The sequence below is a fragment of the Perissodus microlepis genome, chromosome 15, assembly GCF_051167445.1.
Source record: "Perissodus microlepis isolate ML-2025 ecotype Zambia chromosome 15, ASM5116744v1, whole genome shotgun sequence".
NCBI lineage: Eukaryota > Metazoa > Chordata > Actinopteri > Cichliformes > Cichlidae > Perissodus > Perissodus microlepis.
In genome coordinates, this window is record NC_140475.1 from 32,378,045 (window position 1) to 32,399,421 (window position 21,377).

Consider the following 21,377-nt stretch of genomic DNA (forward strand, 5'->3'; position numbering starts at 1 on the left):
TTTAATAAACTATCATCTTGCCTTTATTTTTAGTTAGCACATACCTTAAACACTTAAAGCTCTAAGCTAATGATAGTTATATAAGAGCAGATGCTGCTGGTGCAATAAGCTGTACGTCCAATGGATGATGATCTGATTAGTCGACTAATCGCAAAAATAATCGGTGACTAGTCGACTATCAAAATAATCGTTTGTGGCAGCCCTAATTCACACTAATAAAGAATAACAGTGTTGTCATTGTTGATTTTGTGTCTTCACCCTGAGTCCATCTCCTGCCAAGCTGCACCTGTGATTCTGCGGCTGCTCACTGATGAGCTGACCGATAAGCAAATCTTATCCTGGATCTTATCCACTGCATCCTTACCCTATCACCTCTGCGTCCCATAGGGCGCCAGCCTGCCCTGTTGAAACACTATTTTTTTTCAGTGTTTCAACTGAAAAAAATAGAATGCCTTTGATCCAGAATAGAATGCCTTTGATCCTTTGTTATGTCATAATCTTGCTGAGAGGCAGAACCCACAAATAGGGGCTTTGCTCTGTTAAACTTTAGTGCTTAACGGACGTAGACCTGACAGCAACCAAAAACCTTTTGGAACGTTTTGAGAGAATTTCACGTTTCTCAGCAATTCACCGATCAAGCCGACACATTCCACCATGTCAGCTAACCCATCCTTCAGCTCAGATGAGCTTGAAATAGTTAAAGGGAGCATTTTAGGAAACCACTACAAGGTAGAGGCTTTCCTTGGAGAAGGGGGCTTTGGTATTGTAGCCAAATGCCGCGATACCAAAACCAACCGTGCTGTGGCTATTAAAGTCAACAGGAACCACCCTGATACTCTGCAACAGGCAAAACTGGAAATTTTCATCCTGGAGCAGCTGAGAAGGTTGGATCCAGATGCCGCCAACATTGTTAAATGGAACGGCTTTTTCCATGACGGAGAGCGGGTCTGCTTAAACTTTGAAATCCTTGATCAGTGCCTGTGGGACTACATACGGGACCGGAAAAACCAGGGTCTCCCCATAAGCGAAGTCAGGCCAATTTTACATCAACTCACAAATGCCCTGTCACACCTGGGCTCTGTGGGAATAGTGCACGCTGACCTCAAATCTAGAAACATCATGGTTGTTAACCGCCATGAGTCTCCCATCAAAGTCAAACTTATAGACTTTGGCCTCGCATGTCCTGCGTCTGCAGTAATGCCTGGTGACCGTGTGGGGACGGTTGGTTATAGTGCACCTGAGGTTATGCTTGGCCTTCCTTATAATGAAGCAGCTGACATGTGGTCTCTGGGGCTGGTAGCTGTGGAACTTGGTACAGGGGTGCCACTCTACCCTGGGAGAAATTATTATGATGTTTTGAAATTCATCATACAGACCCAGGGACAGCCACCAGATCATGTTCTGGACTCTGGCGTGTACACTGAAGACTATTTCATTGAAGACAACTACAACCAACAGCGCTGGACATTTAAGACTGACAAACAATTTCAGTGCGAGACAGGATATGAGTCCCTGGAGACTCGATACATAAAACTTACACGTCTTGATGACCTCGAACAAGTCATGGTGTTTGGACGAGGACCTGAAAATGGCCAACGTTTATTTGTCAGCTTAATTAAAGGGATGTTGGCCTTGGATGCAAACCAACGGATAACACCCTCGGAGGTTCTCCGGCATCCCTTTTTCAACCGTAAGAGTTCCCCTTGCACTAACATGAGTGTTGAAAGACCACAAAACCCTGTGGTCTTTCAGCACCCTTCAAACTTGGAAAGCAAGAGATCACAGAAAATCAACTGCAGTTTCCAAAACTCGGTTGAATTTTCTCAGCAAGTATGCGTCCACGCGTCAGCCAGCTCATCCTTCAACTCAGGTGAGCTTGAAATAGTGGAAGGGAACATTTTGGGAAACCGCTACAAGGTAGAGGCTTTCCTCGGAGAAGGGGGCTTTGGTATTGTAGCCAAATGTCGCGATACCAAAACCAACCGTGCTGTGGCTATTAAAGTCAACAGGAACCGTCCTGATATTCTGCAACAGGCAAAACTGGAACTTTTCATCCTGGAGCAGCTGAGAAGGTTGGATCCAGATGCCGCCAACATAGTTAAATGGAACGGCTTTTTCCACGACGGAGAGCGGGTCTGCTTAAACTTTGAACTCCTTGATCAATGCCTGTGGGACTACATACGGGACCGGAAAACCCAGGGTCTCCCCATAAGCGAAGTCAGGCCAATTTTACATCAACTCACAAATGCCCTGTCACACCTAGGTTCTGTGGGAATAGTGCATGCTGACCTCAAACCTGGAAACATCATGGTTGTTAACCGCCATGAGTCTCCAGTCAAAGTCAGACTTATAGACTTTGGCCTCGCATGTCCTGTGTCTGCAGTGAATCCTAGTGATTGTGTGGGGACGGTTGGTTATAGTGCACCTGAGGTTATGCTTGGCCTTCCTTATAATGAAGCAGCTGACATGTGGTCTTTGGGGCTGGTAGCTGTGGAACTTGGTACAGGGGTGCCACTCTACCCTGGAAATGGAGAATATGATGTTTTGAAATTCATCATAGAGACTCAAGGACAGCCACCAGATCATGTTCTGGACTCTGGCGTGTACACTGAAGACTATTTCATTGAAGACAACTACAACCAACAGCGCTGGACATTTAAGACTGACCAACAATTTCAGTGCGAGACAGGATATGAGTCCCTGGAGACTCGATACATAAAACTTACGCGTCTTGATGACCTCGAACAAGCAATGGTGTTTAGACGAGGACCTGAAAATGGCCAACGTTTATTTGTCGGCTTAATTAAAGGGATGTTGGCCTTGGATGCACACCAGCGGATAACACCCTCGGAGGTTCTCCGGCATCCCTTTTTCAACCCTGGCCTCTCTAAGAGGTTCCCTTGTATTGACATTGAAAGACCATACAGAATCAATCTACAGCATGGCTTCCTCCACCTTGGGCAAAAGTGACAAAAACACAAACTGGGGTTGGAAAAGGATATTAACAGCACTGGAAAAATTCATTAAGCTGCTCCAATAATGATCACTTTGGCTTTTTTTTTTTTTTTTAATTTTCACTCCCCCCACCCCAACCAGTCGCGGCAGATGGCTGTCCCTTCCTGAGCCTGGTTCTGTCGAAGGTTTCTTCCTTTTAGAGGGAGTTTTTCCTTCCCACTGTTGCTAAATGCTTGCTCATAGGGAATCGTCTGATTGTTGGGGTGGCCAAAACTCTAGGGGAACTAGCAATTCTTGTGAAAATTAAAAAAAAAAAAAAGCCTACCAATATTCAAAGCGGAGCAGCGGACACCTTACCATCACATCAGTCCTTCAATCGGACCAAAAACACCATGTTAACAGAAATAAATTCAATACAAATTGGAAATAAATAAATTGCCTAATAATTGTTTTTTTTTTATTGTTTATAAATATATAGTGCTACCCTTCAGCCTCCTAGTAGACATACCTGTGTTATAAATGTGAAACTCCTCTGATTTTCAAAAAAGTTGGCCTCTGACCTTGAAGTCAAGGTCACTGAGATTTAAGCTTCACAGAGATTTTCAGCAGATGCAACCATGGTATTGATTTGAAAATTCTACACAATCACAAACTTGGGTGTCCACAGCGCCTCGCCATATACCAAAGATTAAGAGGTGGGGTTTTTTTTTTAGGTTTTTTATAAAGATTACAACACACAAATAACAATTTAAAAATTGTTATTTGTGTGTGTTTTAAAAAAGAAAGAGGGAGATTGTTAACTTGTTATTTTCTGTTACATCGCGAGAGTACTGTTGCCTGCGGTGGGTTGTTCTTATTGTGGGTGAGCGGAAAAACATGACGTAAGGAATAAAGTGCTTGAAGTGAGACTACGACGTTGTGTATTTTGACTTTACAATATTCTTTTATTCACCATATCACTGAAATGTGGGAGAATCCACTGCAGAAAGATCAATGCTTTAAGTTTTAATGATCCAGTCAGAAAAGATGATTCTAAAAGTCATCAACTGACTCCAAAAGCCCAGATCTGAACCACCTGGCTGCTGAAAACAAATGCACCAATCAAACAGAAGCCTGAATTTCATGGGCCAATCGGAATGCTTGATCTAGTTGTCCAGGACTAACTACTGACATACTATTACTCTGTGGCAAAACCCTGTCAAATCTGCCTCGGTGCACCTGTTGAACAACTGCTTCTAAATCCAAGACCCTAACTCCCATCAAAATCATTTTCAAACGGTGACGATCCCGAGGACCTGTTCTATACAACAGTGTGTTCTTCATGTTCCTGCTGTCAAAACTTTGGCCGCAGGAGCAATTTAAAAAGTGGGGTCTTTCCTGCTGTTGAGACAAACTCCTGTCTGAAAATATAATGTATTTCTATGGGTCGGTTAGAGGATTATCCCTCCACTTGGATCCACACAGTTTAAAAACGTTTACATCTCTGAGCTTTGAAAGACATGCTGTTGGAAAGACAACAACGATGGCTACGTGAGGGTAAAATGATGGCTGTAGAGCAAACACTGTGCACACAGCAGCAGTTGAAACACACACACACACACACACGCTTACCAGCATTCACACTAGGGCTGCCACGATTAGTCGACTAGTCACGATTACGTCGACTATCAAAATCGTCGACGACTGATTTAATAGTCGACGCGTCGTTTGAAGCTTTGTAAGATCCCAAAAGATGCAGGAATAAGTAGTAGGATTTAAGAGTGTAATAACGGACTGAAACAGAAGATGGCAGCACTGCATGTACAAGGATGCCAGCTGCCGTTAAACCCCGAAGAAGAAGTAGCTCTGTCGCAGAATTCATAGCGCAGCCCAGCTCAGTTTCCAACAATGGCAGCAGCTAGTTAGTTTTAATATTACTCTTATTATTCTTTCTGGGTCACAAAATAAACGTTTAACATATTTTCAGGCGAGAATGTAGCTGTGTAAACTTCAAATATCTGCTCAGTTTATCAAGACACCACATATTTTCAAAAGCGCTCCGACGTTTTCGGAGACGTCTGTTACCCACCAGCTCGATAGCTAGCCGGGGGCAAGGCTCACTAGAGCCCGTGAGAGCACCGGACTCCCGGCAAATCGTTTTCAAACCCACCACCGTCTTTCGCTACTCAGGTTAAACATGATATATAAGTCACTTAGATAACTTAAAAATGTTATTGTTTGGCTTTTTTTTTAGTATTTTATTTGTTCCTGAGTAAATCGGTTTGGCTGAGATTAAAGTTAAAGTTTTTACACAGCTGAATAAACGTCAAGCAGACAGCTGATTATCAGAAGTGCCAGATGCTCGAGAATATACTCCAGTGTCCTGTTATATTTTAGATAGCAAGGAGTTTATTAAACTTCACCGAAACAATCTGCAAATTTCATTAAAATTTAATAAACTATCATCTTGCCTTTATTTTTAGTTAGCACATACCTTAAACACTTAAAGCTCTAAGCTAATGATAGTTATATAAGAGCAGATGCTGCTGGTGCAATAAGCTGTACGTCCAATGGATGATGATCTGATTAGTCGACTAATCGCAAAAATAATCGGTGACTAGTCGACTATCAAAATAATCGTTTGTGGCAGCCCTAATTCACACTAATAAAGAATAACAGTGTTGTCATTGTTGATTTTGTGTCTTCACCCTGAGTCCATCTCCTGCCAAGCTGCACCTGTGATTCTGCGGCTGCTCACTGATGAGCTGACCGATAAGCAAATCTTATCCTGGATCTTATCCACTGCATCCTTACCCTATCACCTCTGCGTCCCATAGGGCGCCAGCCTGCCCTGTTGAAACACTATTTTTTTTCAGTGTTTCAACTGAAAAAAATAGAATGCCTTTGATCCAGAATAGAATGCCTTTGATCCTTTGTTATGTCATAATCTTGCTGAGAGGCAGAACCCACAAATAGGGGCTTTGCTCTGTTAAACTTTAGTGCTTAACGGACGTAGACCTGACAGCAACCAAAAACCTTTTGGAACGTTTTGAGAGAATTTCACGTTTCTCAGCAATTCACCGATCAAGCCGACACATTCCACCATGTCAGCTAACCCATCCTTCAGCTCAGATGAGCTTGAAATAGTTAAAGGGAGCATTTTAGGAAACCACTACAAGGTAGAGGCTTTCCTTGGAGAAGGGGGCTTTGGTATTGTAGCCAAATGCCGCGATACCAAAACCAACCGTGCTGTGGCTATTAAAGTCAACAGGAACCACCCTGATACTCTGCAACAGGCAAAACTGGAAATTTTCATCCTGGAGCAGCTGAGAAGGTTGGATCCAGATGCCGCCAACATTGTTAAATGGAACGGCTTTTTCCATGACGGAGAGCGGGTCTGCTTAAACTTTGAAATCCTTGATCAGTGCCTGTGGGACTACATACGGGACCGGAAAAACCAGGGTCTCCCCATAAGCGAAGTCAGGCCAATTTTACATCAACTCACAAATGCCCTGTCACACCTGGGCTCTGTGGGAATAGTGCACGCTGACCTCAAATCTAGAAACATCATGGTTGTTAACCGCCATGAGTCTCCCATCAAAGTCAAACTTATAGACTTTGGCCTCGCATGTCCTGCGTCTGCAGTAATGCCTGGTGACCGTGTGGGGACGGTTGGTTATAGTGCACCTGAGGTTATGCTTGGCCTTCCTTATAATGAAGCAGCTGACATGTGGTCTCTGGGGCTGGTAGCTGTGGAACTTGGTACAGGGGTGCCACTCTACCCTGGGAGAAATTATTATGATGTTTTGAAATTCATCATACAGACCCAGGGACAGCCACCAGATCATGTTCTGGACTCTGGCGTGTACACTGAAGACTATTTCATTGAAGACAACTACAACCAACAGCGCTGGACATTTAAGACTGACAAACAATTTCAGTGCGAGACAGGATATGAGTCCCTGGAGACTCGATACATAAAACTTACGCGTCTTGATGACCTCGAACAAGTCATGGTGTTTGGACGAGGACCTGAAAATGGCCAACGTTTATTTGTCAGCTTAATTAAAGGGATGTTGGCCTTGGATGCAAACCAACGGATAACACCCTCGGAGGTTCTCCGGCATCCCTTTTTCAACCGTAAGAGTTCCCCTTGCACTAACATGAGTGTTGAAAGCCCACAAAACCCTGTGGTCTTTCAGCACCCTTCAAACTTGGAAAGCAAGAGATCACAGAAAATCAACTGCAGTTTCCAAAACTCGGTTGAATTTTCTCAGCAAGTATGCGTCCACGCGTCAGCCAGCTCATCCTTCAACTCAGGTGAGCTTGAAATAGTGGAAGGGAACATTTTGGGAAACCGCTACAAGGTAGAGGCTTTCCTCGGAGAAGGGGGCTTTGGTATTGTAGCCAAATGTCGCGATACCAAAACCAACCGTGCTGTGGCTATTAAAGTCAACAGGAACCGTCCTGATATTCTGCAACAGGCAAAACTGGAACTTTTCATCCTGGAGCAGCTGAGAAGGTTGGATCCAGATGCCGCCAACATAGTTAAATGGAACGGCTTTTTCCACGACGGAGAGCGGGTCTGCTTAAACTTTGAACTCCTTGATCAATGCCTGTGGGACTACATACGGGACCGGAAAACCCAGGGTCTCCCCATAAGCGAAGTCAGGCCAATTTTACATCAACTCACAAATGCCCTGTCACACCTAGGTTCTGTGGGAATAGTGCACGCTGACCTCAAACCTGGAAACATCATGGTTGTTAACCGCCATGAGTCTCCAGTCAAAGTCAGACTTATAGACTTTGGCCTCGCATGTCCTGTGTCTGCAGTGAATCCTAGTGATTGTGTGGGGACGGTTGGTTATAGCGCACCTGAGGTTATGCTTGGCCTTCCTTATAATGAAGCAGCTGACATGTGGTCTTTGGGGCTGGTAGCTGTGGAACTTGGTACAGGGGTGCCACTCTACCCTGGAAATGGAGAATATGATGTTTTGAAATTCATCATAGAGACTCAAGGACAGCCACCAGATCATGTTCTGGACTCTGGCGTGTACACTGAAGACTATTTCATTGAAGACAACTACAACCAACAGCGCTGGACATTTAAGACTGACCAACAATTTCAGTGCGAGACAGGATATGAGTCCCTGGAGACTCGATACATAAAACTTACGCGTCTTGATGACCTCGAACAAGCAATGGTGTTTAGACGAGGACCTGAAAATGGCCAACGTTTATTTGTCGGCTTAATTAAAGGGATGTTGGCCTTGGATGCACACCAGCGGATAACACCCTCGGAGGTTCTCCGGCATCCCTTTTTCAACCCTGGCCTCTCTAAGAGGTTCCCTTGTATTGACATTGAAAGACCATACAGAATCAATCTACAGCATGGCTTCCTCCACCTTGGGCAAAAGTGACAAAAACACAAACTGGGGTTGGAAAAGGATATTAACAGCACTGGAAAAATTCATTAAGCTGCTCCAATAATGATCACTTTGGCTTTTTTTTTTTTTTTAATTTTCACTCCCCCCACCCCAACCAGTCGCGGCAGATGGCTGTCCCTTCCTGAGCCTGGTTCTGTCGAAGGTTTCTTCCTTTTAGAGGGAGTTTTTCCTTCCCACTGTTGCTAAATGCTTGCTCATAGGGAATCGTCTGATTGTTGGGGTGGCCAAAACTCTAGGGGAACTAGCAATTCTTGTGAAAATTTAAAAAAAAAAAAAAAAGCCTACCAATATTCAAAGCGGAGCAGCGGACACCTTACCATCACATCAGTCCTTCAATCGGACCAAAAACACCATGTTAACAGAAATAAATTCAATACAAATTGGAAATAAATAAATTGCCTAATAATTGTTTTTTTTTGATTGTTTATAAATATATAGTGCTACCCTTCAGCCTCCTAGTAGACATACCTGTGTTATAAATGTGAAACTCCTCTGATTTTCAAAAAAGTTGGCCTCTGACCTTGAAGTCAAGGTCACTGAGATTTAAGCTTCACAGAGATTTTCAGCAGATGCAACCATGGTATTGATTTGAAAATTCTACACAATCACAAACTTGGGTGTCCACAGCGCCTCGCCATATACCAAAGATTAAGAGGTGGGGTTTTTTTTTTAGGTTTTTTATAAAGATTACAACACACAAATAACAATTTAAAAATTGTTATTTGTGTGTGTTTTAAAAAAGAAAGAGGGAGATTGTTAACTTGTTATTTTCTGTTACATCGCGAGAGTACTGTTGCCTGCGGTGGGTTGTTCTTATTGTGGGTGAGCGGAAAAACATGACGTAAGGAATAAAGTGCTTGAAGTGAGACTACGACGTTGTGTATTTTGACTTTACAATATTCTTTTATTCACCATATCACTGAAATGTGGGAGAATCCACTGCAGAAAGATCAATGCTTTAAGTTTTAATGATCCAGTCAGAAAAGATGATTCTAAAAGTCATCAACTGACTCCAAAAGCCCAGATCTGAACCACCTGGCTGCTGAAAACAAATGCACCAATCAAACAGAAGCCTGAATTTCATGGGCCAATCGGAATGCTTGATCTAGTTGTCCAGGACTAACTACTGACATACTATTACTCTGTGGCAAAACCCTGTCAAATCTGCCTCGGTGCACCTGTTGAACAACTGCTTCTAAATCCAAGACCCTAACTCCCATCAAAATCATTTTCAAACGGTGACGATCCCGAGGACCTGTTCTATACAACAGTGTGTTCTTCATGTTCCTGCTGTCAAAACTTTGGCCGCAGGAGCAATTTAAAAAGTGGGGTCTTTCCTGCTGTTGAGACAAACTCCTGTCTGAAAATATAATGTATTTCTATGGGTCGGTTAGAGGATTATCCCTCCACTTGGATCCACACAGTTTAAAAACGTTTACATCTCTGAGCTTTGAAAGACATGCTGTTGGAAAGACAACAACGATGGCTACGTGAGGGTAAAATGATGGCTGTAGAGCAAACACTGTGCACACAGCAGCAGTTGAAACACACACACACACACACACGCTTACCAGCATTCACACTAGGGCTGCCACGATTAGTCGACTAGTCACGATTACGTCGACTATCAAAATCGTCGACGACTGATTTAATAGTCGACGCGTCGTTTGAAGCTTTGTAAGATCCCAAAAGATGCAGGAATAAGTAGTAGGATTTAAGAGTGTAATAACGGACTGAAACAGAAGATGGCAGCACTGCATGTACAAGGATGCCAGCTGCCGTTAAACCCCGAAGAAGAAGTAGCTCTGTCGCAGAATTCATAGCGCAGCCCAGCTCAGTTTCCAACAATGGCAGCAGCTAGTTAGTTTTAATATTACTCTTATTATTCTTTCTGGGTCACAAAATAAACGTTTAACATATTTTCAGGCGAGAATGTAGCTGTGTAAACTTCAAATATCTGCTCAGTTTATCAAGACACCACATATTTTCAAAAGCGCTCCGACGTTTTCGGAGACGTCTGTTACCCACCAGCTCGATAGCTAGCCGGGGGCAAGGCTCACTAGAGCCCGTGAGAGCACCGGACTCCCGGCAAATCGTTTTCAAACCCACCACCGTCTTTCGCTACTCAGGTTAAACATGATATATAAGTCACTTAGATAACTTAAAAATGTTATTGTTTGGCTTTTTTTTTAGTATTTTATTTGTTCCTGAGTAAATCGGTTTGGCTGAGATTAAAGTTAAAGTTTTTACACAGCTGAATAAACGTCAAGCAGACAGCTGATTATCAGAAGTGCCAGATGCTCGAGAATATACTCCAGTGTCCTGTTATATTTTAGATAGCAAGGAGTTTATTAAACTTCACCGAAACAATCTGCAAATTTCATTAAAATTTAATAAACTATCATCTTGCCTTTATTTTTAGTTAGCACATACCTTAAACACTTAAAGCTCTAAGCTAATGATAGTTATATAAGAGCAGATGCTGCTGGTGCAATAAGCTGTACGTCCAATGGATGATGATCTGATTAGTCGACTAATCGCAAAAATAATCGGTGACTAGTCGACTATCAAAATAATCGTTTGTGGCAGCCCTAATTCACACTAATAAAGAATAACAGTGTTGTCATTGTTGATTTTGTGTCTTCACCCTGAGTCCATCTCCTGCCAAGCTGCACCTGTGATTCTGCGGCTGCTCACTGATGAGCTGACCGATAAGCAAATCTTATCCTGGATCTTATCCACTGCATCCTTACCCTATCACCTCTGCGTCCCATAGGGCGCCAGCCTGCCCTGTTGAAACACTATTTTTTTTCAGTGTTTCAACTGAAAAAAATAGAATGCCTTTGATCCAGAATAGAATGCCTTTGATCCTTTGTTATGTCATAATCTTGCTGAGAGGCAGAACCCACAAATAGGGGCTTTGCTCTGTTAAACTTTAGTGCTTAACGGACGTAGACCTGACAGCAACCAAAAACCTTTTGGAACGTTTTGAGAGAATTTCACGTTTCTCAGCAATTCACCGATCAAGCCGACACATTCCACCATGTCAGCTAACCCATCCTTCAGCTCAGATGAGCTTGAAATAGTTAAAGGGAGCATTTTAGGAAACCACTACAAGGTAGAGGCTTTCCTTGGAGAAGGGGGCTTTGGTATTGTAGCCAAATGCCGCGATACCAAAACCAACCGTGCTGTGGCTATTAAAGTCAACAGGAACCACCCTGATACTCTGCAACAGGCAAAACTGGAAATTTTCATCCTGGAGCAGCTGAGAAGGTTGGATCCAGATGCCGCCAACATTGTTAAATGGAACGGCTTTTTCCATGACGGAGAGCGGGTCTGCTTAAACTTTGAAATCCTTGATCAGTGCCTGTGGGACTACATACGGGACCGGAAAAACCAGGGTCTCCCCATAAGCGAAGTCAGGCCAATTTTACATCAACTCACAAATGCCCTGTCACACCTGGGCTCTGTGGGAATAGTGCACGCTGACCTCAAATCTAGAAACATCATGGTTGTTAACCGCCATGAGTCTCCCATCAAAGTCAAACTTATAGACTTTGGCCTCGCATGTCCTGCGTCTGCAGTAATGCCTGGTGACCGTGTGGGGACGGTTGGTTATAGTGCACCTGAGGTTATGCTTGGCCTTCCTTATAATGAAGCAGCTGACATGTGGTCTCTGGGGCTGGTAGCTGTGGAACTTGGTACAGGGGTGCCACTCTACCCTGGGAGAAATTATTATGATGTTTTGAAATTCATCATACAGACCCAGGGACAGCCACCAGATCATGTTCTGGACTCTGGCGTGTACACTGAAGACTATTTCATTGAAGACAACTACAACCAACAGCGCTGGACATTTAAGACTGACAAACAATTTCAGTGCGAGACAGGATATGAGTCCCTGGAGACTCGATACATAAAACTTACGCGTCTTGATGACCTCGAACAAGTCATGGTGTTTGGACGAGGACCTGAAAATGGCCAACGTTTATTTGTCAGCTTAATTAAAGGGATGTTGGCCTTGGATGCAAACCAACGGATAACACCCTCGGAGGTTCTCCGGCATCCCTTTTTCAACCGTAAGAGTTCCCCTTGCACTAACATGAGTGTTGAAAGACCACAAAACCCTGTGGTCTTTCAGCACCCTTCAAACTTGGAAAGCAAGAGATCACAGAAAATCAACTGCAGTTTCCAAAACTCGGTTGAATTTTCTCAGCAAGTATGCGTCCACGCGTCAGCCAGCTCATCCTTCAACTCAGGTGAGCTTGAAATAGTGGAAGGGAACATTTTGGGAAACCGCTACAAGGTAGAGGCTTTCCTCGGAGAAGGGGGCTTTGGTATTGTAGCCAAATGTCGCGATACCAAAACCAACCGTGCTGTGGCTATTAAAGTCAACAGGAACCGTCCTGATATTCTGCAACAGGCAAAACTGGAACTTTTCATCCTGGAGCAGCTGAGAAGGTTGGATCCAGATGCCGCCAACATAGTTAAATGGAACGGCTTTTTCCACGACGGAGAGCGGGTCTGCTTAAACTTTGAACTCCTTGATCAATGCCTGTGGGACTACATACGGGACCGGAAAACCCAGGGTCTCCCCATAAGCGAAGTCAGGCCAATTTTACATCAACTCACAAATGCCCTGTCACACCTAGGTTCTGTGGGAATAGTGCACGCTGACCTCAAACCTGGAAACATCATGGTTGTTAACCGCCATGAGTCTCCAGTCAAAGTCAGACTTATAGACTTTGGCCTCGCATGTCCTGTGTCTGCAGTGAATCCTAGTGATTGTGTGGGGACGGTTGGTTATAGTGCACCTGAGGTTATGCTTGGCCTTCCTTATAATGAAGCAGCTGACATGTGGTCTTTGGGGCTGGTAGCTGTGGAACTTGGTACAGGGGTGCCACTCTACCCTGGAAATGGAGAATATGATGTTTTGAAATTCATCATAGAGACTCAAGGACAGCCACCAGATCATGTTCTGGACTCTGGCGTGTACACTGAAGACTATTTCATTGAAGACAACTACAACCAACAGCGCTGGACATTTAAGACTGACCAACAATTTCAGTGCGAGACAGGATATGAGTCCCTGGAGACTCGATACATAAAACTTACGCGTCTTGATGACCTCGAACAAGCAATGGTGTTTAGACGAGGACCTGAAAATGGCCAACGTTTATTTGTCGGCTTAATTAAAGGGATGTTGGCCTTGGATGCACACCAGCGGATAACACCCTCGGAGGTTCTCCGGCATCCCTTTTTCAACCCTGGCCTCTCTAAGAGGTTCCCTTGTATTGACATTGAAAGACCATACAGAATCAATCTACAGCATGGCTTCCTCCACCTTGGGCAAAAGTGACAAAAACACAAACTGGGGTTGGAAAAGGATATTAACAGCACTGGAAAAATTCATTAAGCTGCTCCAATAATGATCACTTTGGCTTTTTTTTTTTTTTTAAATTTTCACTCCCCCCACCCCAACCAGTCGCGGCAGATGGCTGTCCCTTCCTGAGCCTGGTTCTGTCGAAGGTTTCTTCCTTTTAGAGGGAGTTTTTCCTTCCCACTGTTGCTAAATGCTTGCTCATAGGGAATCGTCTGATTGTTGGGGTGGCCAAAACTCTAGGGGAACTAGCAATTCTTGTGAAAATTTAAAAAAAAAAAAAAAGCCTACCAATATTCAAAGCGGAGCAGCGGACACCTTACCATCACATCAGTCCTTCAATCGGACCAAAAACACCATGTTAACAGAAATAAATTCAATACAAATTGGAAATAAATAAATTGCCTAATAATTGTTTTTTTTTGATTGTTTATAAATATATAGTGCTACCCTTCAGCCTCCTAGTAGACATACCTGTGTTATAAATGTGAAACTCCTCTGATTTTCAAAAAAGTTGGCCTCTGACCTTGAAGTCAAGGTCACTGAGATTTAAGCTTCACAGAGATTTTCAGCAGATGCAACCATGGTATTGATTTGAAAATTCTACACAATCACAAACTTGGGTGTCCACAGCGCCTCGCCATATACCAAAGATTAAGAGGTGGGTTTTTTTAGGTTTTTTATAAAGATTACAACATACAAATAACAAAAAATGCCAACGCTATTGTCATTTTTGACAACGCTATTTTGATGTTGTCTAATGTAGTGCAAAAAAGCGAATAAATAAAATAAATATATATTACCTACATACACATATATATATGTATGTATGTATGTATATATATATATATATATATATATATATATATATATATATATACATACATACATATATACATACACACATACATACATTTATTAAAGAATGGAGAACACAAAATTGGTCCAAAAACCTGTCATGTTCAGCTGTTTTTTTGTAAAAAGATAACAATGTTAGCCTTTTCTGCAGCTATGGGGCATATATGGTATCACTCTTGGCTGGAAGCAGTGCTTAAACGATGGAAAAAAACACAAACTTTGTCCAAAAACCTCTTATGTTTAACTGTTTTCCACTTTTTCTTTGGTCATTTTAGCCTTTTTGGCCAGGGTGCCATCAAACAAGAAGACAGCCGCATGTAACTACGACGGTGTTTGCTAGTTCACCTTACATGCATTAATGTAATAACGTGGTTAGCCTACTCAACGTAAATTACACACGAACAACATTAAGCTACTCATGCAGAGAAGAACGGCTGCTGCTGCCATCATCATCCGTCATCATTTCTGCTACACTGGCAGGGCTAGGGGCCAGGACTCTCCTCTTCGGGTTTTTGGGGGATGTTGCTAACTCCGGGTCCGATAACAGGCACCACACCCACAGTAGATGTGCTCGGTGTGAGGTCTCGCAGCAAGCTATCAAATATGGTGCATTTTTCGGCTTTTAAAAGAACGCTATGCGTCGCCAGGTGTTTCATCGGATTTGAGGTATTACATCCTTTGCACAGTATCACCTTAAAGCACTTGTTGCAGGCTGCTGAGTTTGCATCTTTTGCTGTGAAGTACAGCCAGACTTTTGACCGCTTCGCCCTGGGCATTTTTAATCTGTAGCTCTGCTCTAAAAGAACGTATGTACCTGGACCCGCCTACTATCCTCGGAAACGTAAAATGATTGGCTAGAATCCAAAGTGTATCACAGCTCAGGAAAAAAAAGCACCGAAATAAAGCACCGAAATGTGCGCTGCTTTTCGGGCTGGTTACTACCGTTTATGTCAGAACCGGTACCCATCCCTACATATGTGTGCAGCGAGCAGGAGGCCAGGGAGGATAAAACTCACCAGATCGACCACCAGCGTTCCCTCTGGGGTGCTTCTGGTCTTCGGGGGAATATCTAGAAGAGCAGGTCTAGAATGCTGGGACCGCGACGGCATGTTCTTGATGAACGTAAAGCTGCAGATGAAAATGATGCTCAGCAACAGAAACTTTCAAACAAAACTTTGTGTTGTTTCTCAAATAGCTAAGTTACCAAACCCATATCCACTGCCGGAGGTTTCTTCCTGTTAAAAGGGAGTTTTTCCTTCCCACTGTCGCCAAAATGCTTGCTCATACGGGGGTCATATGATTGTTGTGTTTTTCTCTGTATCTATTATTGTACGATCTACTGTACAATATAAAGCGCCTGGAGGTGACTGTTGTTGTGATTTGGCGCTATATAAATAAAATTGAATTGCCGACATGATGTTACTGAAGAACTAGAAAAAGATATTTTTGGATTTTGTAAACTGATTTTGAATACTTCCTTTAAAATAATGTATGAGATGAAGTTACATCATGGTCTTCTCCTGTGACTGTATGTAGAAAAACAACTTACGGATCAAAGATGTCATCGTCCTCGTCTCCACCCAGAAGGTCAATGGAGCCACAACCGAACACACCGTGTTCTGGGCTCATCAGTACACTGGTCCCCGTTCCTGCGTACTTCAAATCTGAATAGAAAACACACACACACACACACACACACACACACAGACTGTAAGTAACAAGTCTGACTTTATGACATCACATAAGACTTATATAGTTGACTCCCGACCAAGTAGTTTAAGCAGGTCAGCTTGTTCAAGGTGGAGTTTATCACATGGATCACAAAGCTGCATTCAGTTGTATGGTGATGTCTCTCAATGAGAGACTTTTGTTACATGTAAACAAGTTTCAAATGGATGACTGGTACTCACTTTCTTTGCTGGGTGTGAGGAAACGCACAATGGGTGAGTAGATGTTTCTAGCTGTTGTCGCGTTACGCGGAGTCACAGGGTCGATCTCTGACAGTATGCGCTCGTGGTGCATGATGGGACGGACTGGAGTCTTGAAGGTCAAATCTAGACAGTAAAATGAGAGTCATTCAGAAAACACAACAGAAAACGATGAGCATTTCAACTAACAACTAACAGGTAGTGTAACTGTGCTTTAAAGCAGAATCAGCCGATGGCGCTAAAATACCTGATTCTTGGTCATTCACAGCAATAGCCCTCTTTCTCGCCCGGCCACGAGGCAGTGGTCGCCTCACCATAGCGGGAACTTCATCCTCTGAGTCTTTATTCACAGTCTCTTCATCCTACACAATAAAAACAAGAAGAAGAAAAAACTGTTCAGTGAAGCAACACCTTCATTATTACCCCTAAAGGTCCATTTAAAACAGCGTAATAGTGCATTACTTCAGGATGTCTCAATCAGTATCCCACGTTTATAAAAAAAATTCTGTTAGAGAAGACCCAAAAGCAGCTGCACTTCCAGAATAACCTGGACCAGAAGCTGCTCCTGACCTTCTACCGCTCCTCGATGGAGAGCAAGCTTTCCTACTGCCTGGGTGTTTGGTACGCAGGGGCCACGACTGAGAACAGGAAGGCCTGCTGACCTCTGGTCAGCACTTCAGCACCATCCCCCCACCAATCTGTGCCACGGTCTGAGTAATCCCCATCACTCAGGCCTCACATACGGACTCTATACTCAGACCAACCCCTTTGCACTTCTTCCAAGCACTTTGTTCTTCAATGTGTCCCCTTCTCTTGTTTTGCTGACATGCCTCTAGCTTGTATATATATATATCTCCTGTATGCCATTTATTCCTGTTGTTTTACTATTTATATTTCATTCCTGTAGAGCACCCATAGTTTCGTTGTACACGTACAATGACAATAAAGGATTATTCTATTCTACACTATAGTGTTCACTTACTCATCCAAATCATTGAATTCAGGTGTTCCAATTACTTCCACGGGAACACCTAGGCATGCAGATTGTTTCAACAAACGCATAGTGCACAGAGGTCGCTAATTTTCAGCAGAGTCAATCATTACAGACCTCCAAACTGTGGAATTTACATTAGTTCAAAAACAGCGTGTAGAGAGCTCCATAGAATGGGTTTCCATGGCCAGCAGCTGCATCCAAGTCTTACATCACCAAGGACAATGGGGCTTTGGAGTTCACGCCGCAGTGCATTGTGGGAGCGCGGCACCATTTTAGTAGGCCACGAATCAAAACAAACACACTGTGTTGGAAGGATGATTGCTATGAACCATACTTAAAAGCAGCTCAAAAGAAAAAGGACGTTATAGAGACAGATTGTGTCCAGATGCAAAGAGACGGTACTTGCAAAAAATTGCGCGCATTGGAAATGTGGACCCGTATGAAATACGGCAGTGGAGTAGAAACCCTGAAAACCAACCGCTATTTATTCTCGTACCTTGTCTGAGGAGTCAGCACATATAGGGCGAACCAATTTCGCAATTATAAATCTCTGGAGGCACACACCCAATTCACCAAGGATGGGTACAAGATTTGGCTATTTTTAAGCCTTCACGTAGTGAATACGCCATCATTCAAACAAAGGTAAGTCAGCTTGTATTTTGGTGACCACACAGTTTCACAGCTATTTACAGTACAATTGTAATATGGTTATAAACCTTTCTTCAAGCAGCAGTTTGCCCCATATTTCAACCTGAGTATCAAGTTGATTTAACCAACAACCAAAGTCACCACATATGTTGCCCTGAATGGGATTCTGTTCTGCGTGGCCTCTATCCACACTAGTCTAATGGGTCTACACAGAAAGACGTGTCCTGGTGACCTACTTTACTGCGACCCTCTTCCACATGCAACTGGGATCTTTAATCCTTGTTGGCATCAATCCTCTTGGAATCCAGTGTTGTGATGTGATTAACGCTGCCTAGTATGTATGCTTCTTCTTTGAGATGTTCTCAAGTTTCTCTTATGAGTGAAAAGACCCTCAATTTTAAGGTAAAGGATTAAACTTGAAATCAAAGTTAACTCACTGTTTCATTTTAGTAATTTAAAGCAACACACAACAATGCGACTCGGTGTAGAGGTTAAAAGAAAAGAACACAAAAAAATAATACTAATGATAGTTTCATTGATTGATTGACTGATTTACTTAAAGACAGCAGCTACTAAGAATGAATTGGATCTGTATGAACAACATTGTTTTCCTTTGTTCTTTTCGACACCCAGTGAATGATCTACAGTTTAAATCTACAATGCAAACAGTGGTTAGTCACAGTCATGTCTGCCAATCCAACACGTTTAAAAATCTAAACTTAAAGTCATAAAGCTTAATCAGTAGCTCGAAGTTTTAACAGTAGCTTATATTTACAACCACGATAGTTTATTTTCACGTCTAAATTGGAAACTATATCCCTACCAACCCTCCTTGCTGTATTTAACCTACCAATTAAAATTAACCAAAAAAAATTACTTAAATAGGTCCAGACAGATCCAGATAAAACTAGTGAACGGTGGCAAAAGCCACCTACCATCGAGAAGGTGCTAATGTTAGCAACTCTGTTAGCTGTTTTGTTATGAGAACGCTAGTAGCTAGCTAACTAGCCTAGCATCCTAACAAAGGGACGATATTCAACATCCAGCTCTGTATGCTACCATAATGTTTACCTGTTCCACCAACATTAATAACAGCACTATCACCATAGAGAAATAACCCGGCAAACAATAAATTACCTTGCTTTGAAGCGGACTTTCAATCTCCGACCCGGACAGGCGCGATCGACTCCTTTTTCCGTTAGACCGTCGACGGGAGCGCCTCGGTGTCTCTGGACAAGCAGCAACAGTTTTCTGAGACCTAAGTCTCATTTTTTTTCTTTACGTGGGGGTTTGTTAACATCTAAACGTAACACTTGCCACCGTAACGAAGATAATCGCTCTCAATCCGACGCTTCGCTGTTCAAGCACCAAACAGAACCTAGAAGTAGCTCCGCCCCCACTCGCTGAATCAGCGCGTTCGTTTGAATCTACCGGGCTCCGATAGGTTTAGCACCGCGGAGACGCTTATTGGGCGGTGCTTTGTAAAAAAGCCAGCGTCAACGTGATACGCCCGTCACGTTGCCCTCACTCCCACCCCCCTTTGAATTTTATATGCAAAGGACCTCTGGGTGAGCACGATTATTAAAGAGCAAAGAGGCAATTTCTGCAACAGCATACCTTACTTTTTAAAAAACTGCATAATTCAATATACACGGTGAACTTAAAATGAAGCATTTAAGGTGTAGAATTCAGACTTTAATTCAATTTTATTTACATAAATGGCAACAACAGTGGCCTCAAGATGCTTTAGGGCAAAGACCCTTCAAAAGAAAACCCCAACAACCATACCCCATGTTTCTAAGACTCTTAGGGCCCAGTAAGAAATTAAAGGCCACAATGATACAGTCAATGGGAAGCATGTGTAATGTGAATATAAATGGTTCTAGCACAGAACCCTGTGGAACTCCATGATGAAACTTTGTTAGGCAGACTCCCCATTCACACAAACAAAGTGGAGTCTGTTACAACCCCTGCAGCACAGTACCTTTAAGTCCTATTGCAAGATTCTCTGCCACCTATTCTATGCCACATCAACATCTCCTCCTTCACTACATCCATTAATCTTCTCTATGTTCTTCCTCTTTTCTTCCTTGCTGTGCCATCTTCAACATCCATTGTCCAGTATATCCACTATCCCTCCTCTGGACATATCCAAACCATCTCAGCCTCTCTAACTTTATTTCCAAACTGCTTGTTCAATCTGTCTTCCTGATCTACTCATTTCTGTGTCCAATCTGATCACTCCACATGAAAATCTGAACATCTCCATCTCTGCTGTCTGTGCTTTTTGACAGTGCCATCATCTCCAAACCTTGTACCTCCCCTTTCACTTTTACTGCTCTTCTGTCACAAATCACCCCTTACACCCGTCTCCACCCTGCCTGCACTCTCCCCTTCATTTCCTATGTGCTTGAGTCTGTTACTTTTGATAAGTAACTGCAATGATTATTTTAAATTTGGATGCAAATCTTGTGCATCCATGCACGTCAGATCATTCTGACTTTCCTCCCTTGGGATGCTTGGCCAGGCTTTTCCTACAGCTGCCTTCAGTTGCTGCTTGTTTGTAGGACTTTTCTCCTCACACCCTCAGACCAGCTGACTTCAGGAGACAAAGCATTTGCCTATCAGTACTGCAAGACATACCGGTTTGGCTGCATCCAATGCAGTTTAAGCATACACTGTAGTTGTAATTCATTCTGCTGCATCTTCAGTCACAAGAAATAGCACATGGTAAAGCCATTCCATGTCCAGCATCTCTGGGAGATGATATTTGAATCCTTTTTACATACCTATCTATCCATCATTCTTGCAGAAAAACCTCTTAGCTTTTTTTTTTTAAAGATCCACTGAATTTGTGTACAGAGGAGAAAAAGCTTTTCAAATCCTTGTGGATCAGCATGGCACTTTAAAATACTCCCACAACCACCTTTGTTAATACAAATCTTGTTGCTTATCAAGATATTTCAAATAATAAAAAAAATATAACATTTAAGGGAAAAAATAAAAAACTTTTTTTTTATGCTAAATTGTTTTCACTAATGTAGAAATAATTTCCAAAGACTATACTGTGAACAGGTGGTAGGCTCATAACCATTAGTATTTGTTTATTTTAGGTTGCAAGTTTCCATAAGATGTGTAAAGTGAGAAGCTTCAGTAAATGGATTTTAACAACTCGATGCAGTCAAGGT

General features: G+C 42.8%; 4 protein-coding genes across 4 annotated transcripts in view; 3 read left to right on the forward strand and 1 right to left on the reverse strand.

Moving 5' to 3' along the window:
* Positions 1-19,605, reverse strand: part of ctdspl3 (CTD (carboxy-terminal domain, RNA polymerase II, polypeptide A) small phosphatase like 3) — a 94,101-nt gene extending 74,496 nt beyond the window's left edge. The window contains exons 1-5 of the mRNA XM_084953897.1: positions 19,327-19,605; positions 16,795-16,909; positions 16,530-16,673; positions 16,169-16,283; positions 15,636-15,747 (exon numbers count right to left, since the gene is read on the reverse strand). Coding sequence (XP_084810023.1) covers positions 15,636-15,747; positions 16,169-16,283; positions 16,530-16,673; positions 16,795-16,909; positions 19,327-19,458 — 618 coding nt within the window. The 5' untranslated portion in view covers positions 19,459-19,605. The remainder of the gene's footprint in view (positions 1-15,635; positions 15,748-16,168; positions 16,284-16,529; positions 16,674-16,794; positions 16,910-19,326) is intronic.
* Positions 71-3,291, forward strand: LOC146372478 (uncharacterized). Its single transcript, XM_084953892.1, has one exon. It carries the CDS (start codon positions 655-657, stop codon positions 2,968-2,970), a length of 2,316 nt encoding a protein of 771 aa, XP_084810018.1. The 5' UTR covers positions 71-654; the 3' UTR covers positions 2,971-3,291.
* On the forward strand, positions 5,455-9,317 carry LOC146372479 (uncharacterized). The gene has a single exon (XM_084953886.1). The coding sequence runs from the start codon at positions 6,039-6,041 to the stop codon at positions 8,352-8,354; it is 2,316 nt and encodes a 771-aa protein (XP_084810012.1). The 5' UTR covers positions 5,455-6,038; the 3' UTR covers positions 8,355-9,317.
* Positions 10,841-14,081, forward strand: LOC146372480 (uncharacterized). The gene has a single exon (XM_084953889.1). It carries the CDS (start codon positions 11,425-11,427, stop codon positions 13,738-13,740), a length of 2,316 nt encoding a protein of 771 aa, XP_084810015.1. The 5' UTR covers positions 10,841-11,424; the 3' UTR covers positions 13,741-14,081.
* Positions 19,606-21,377: the final 1,772 nt, after the last annotated feature.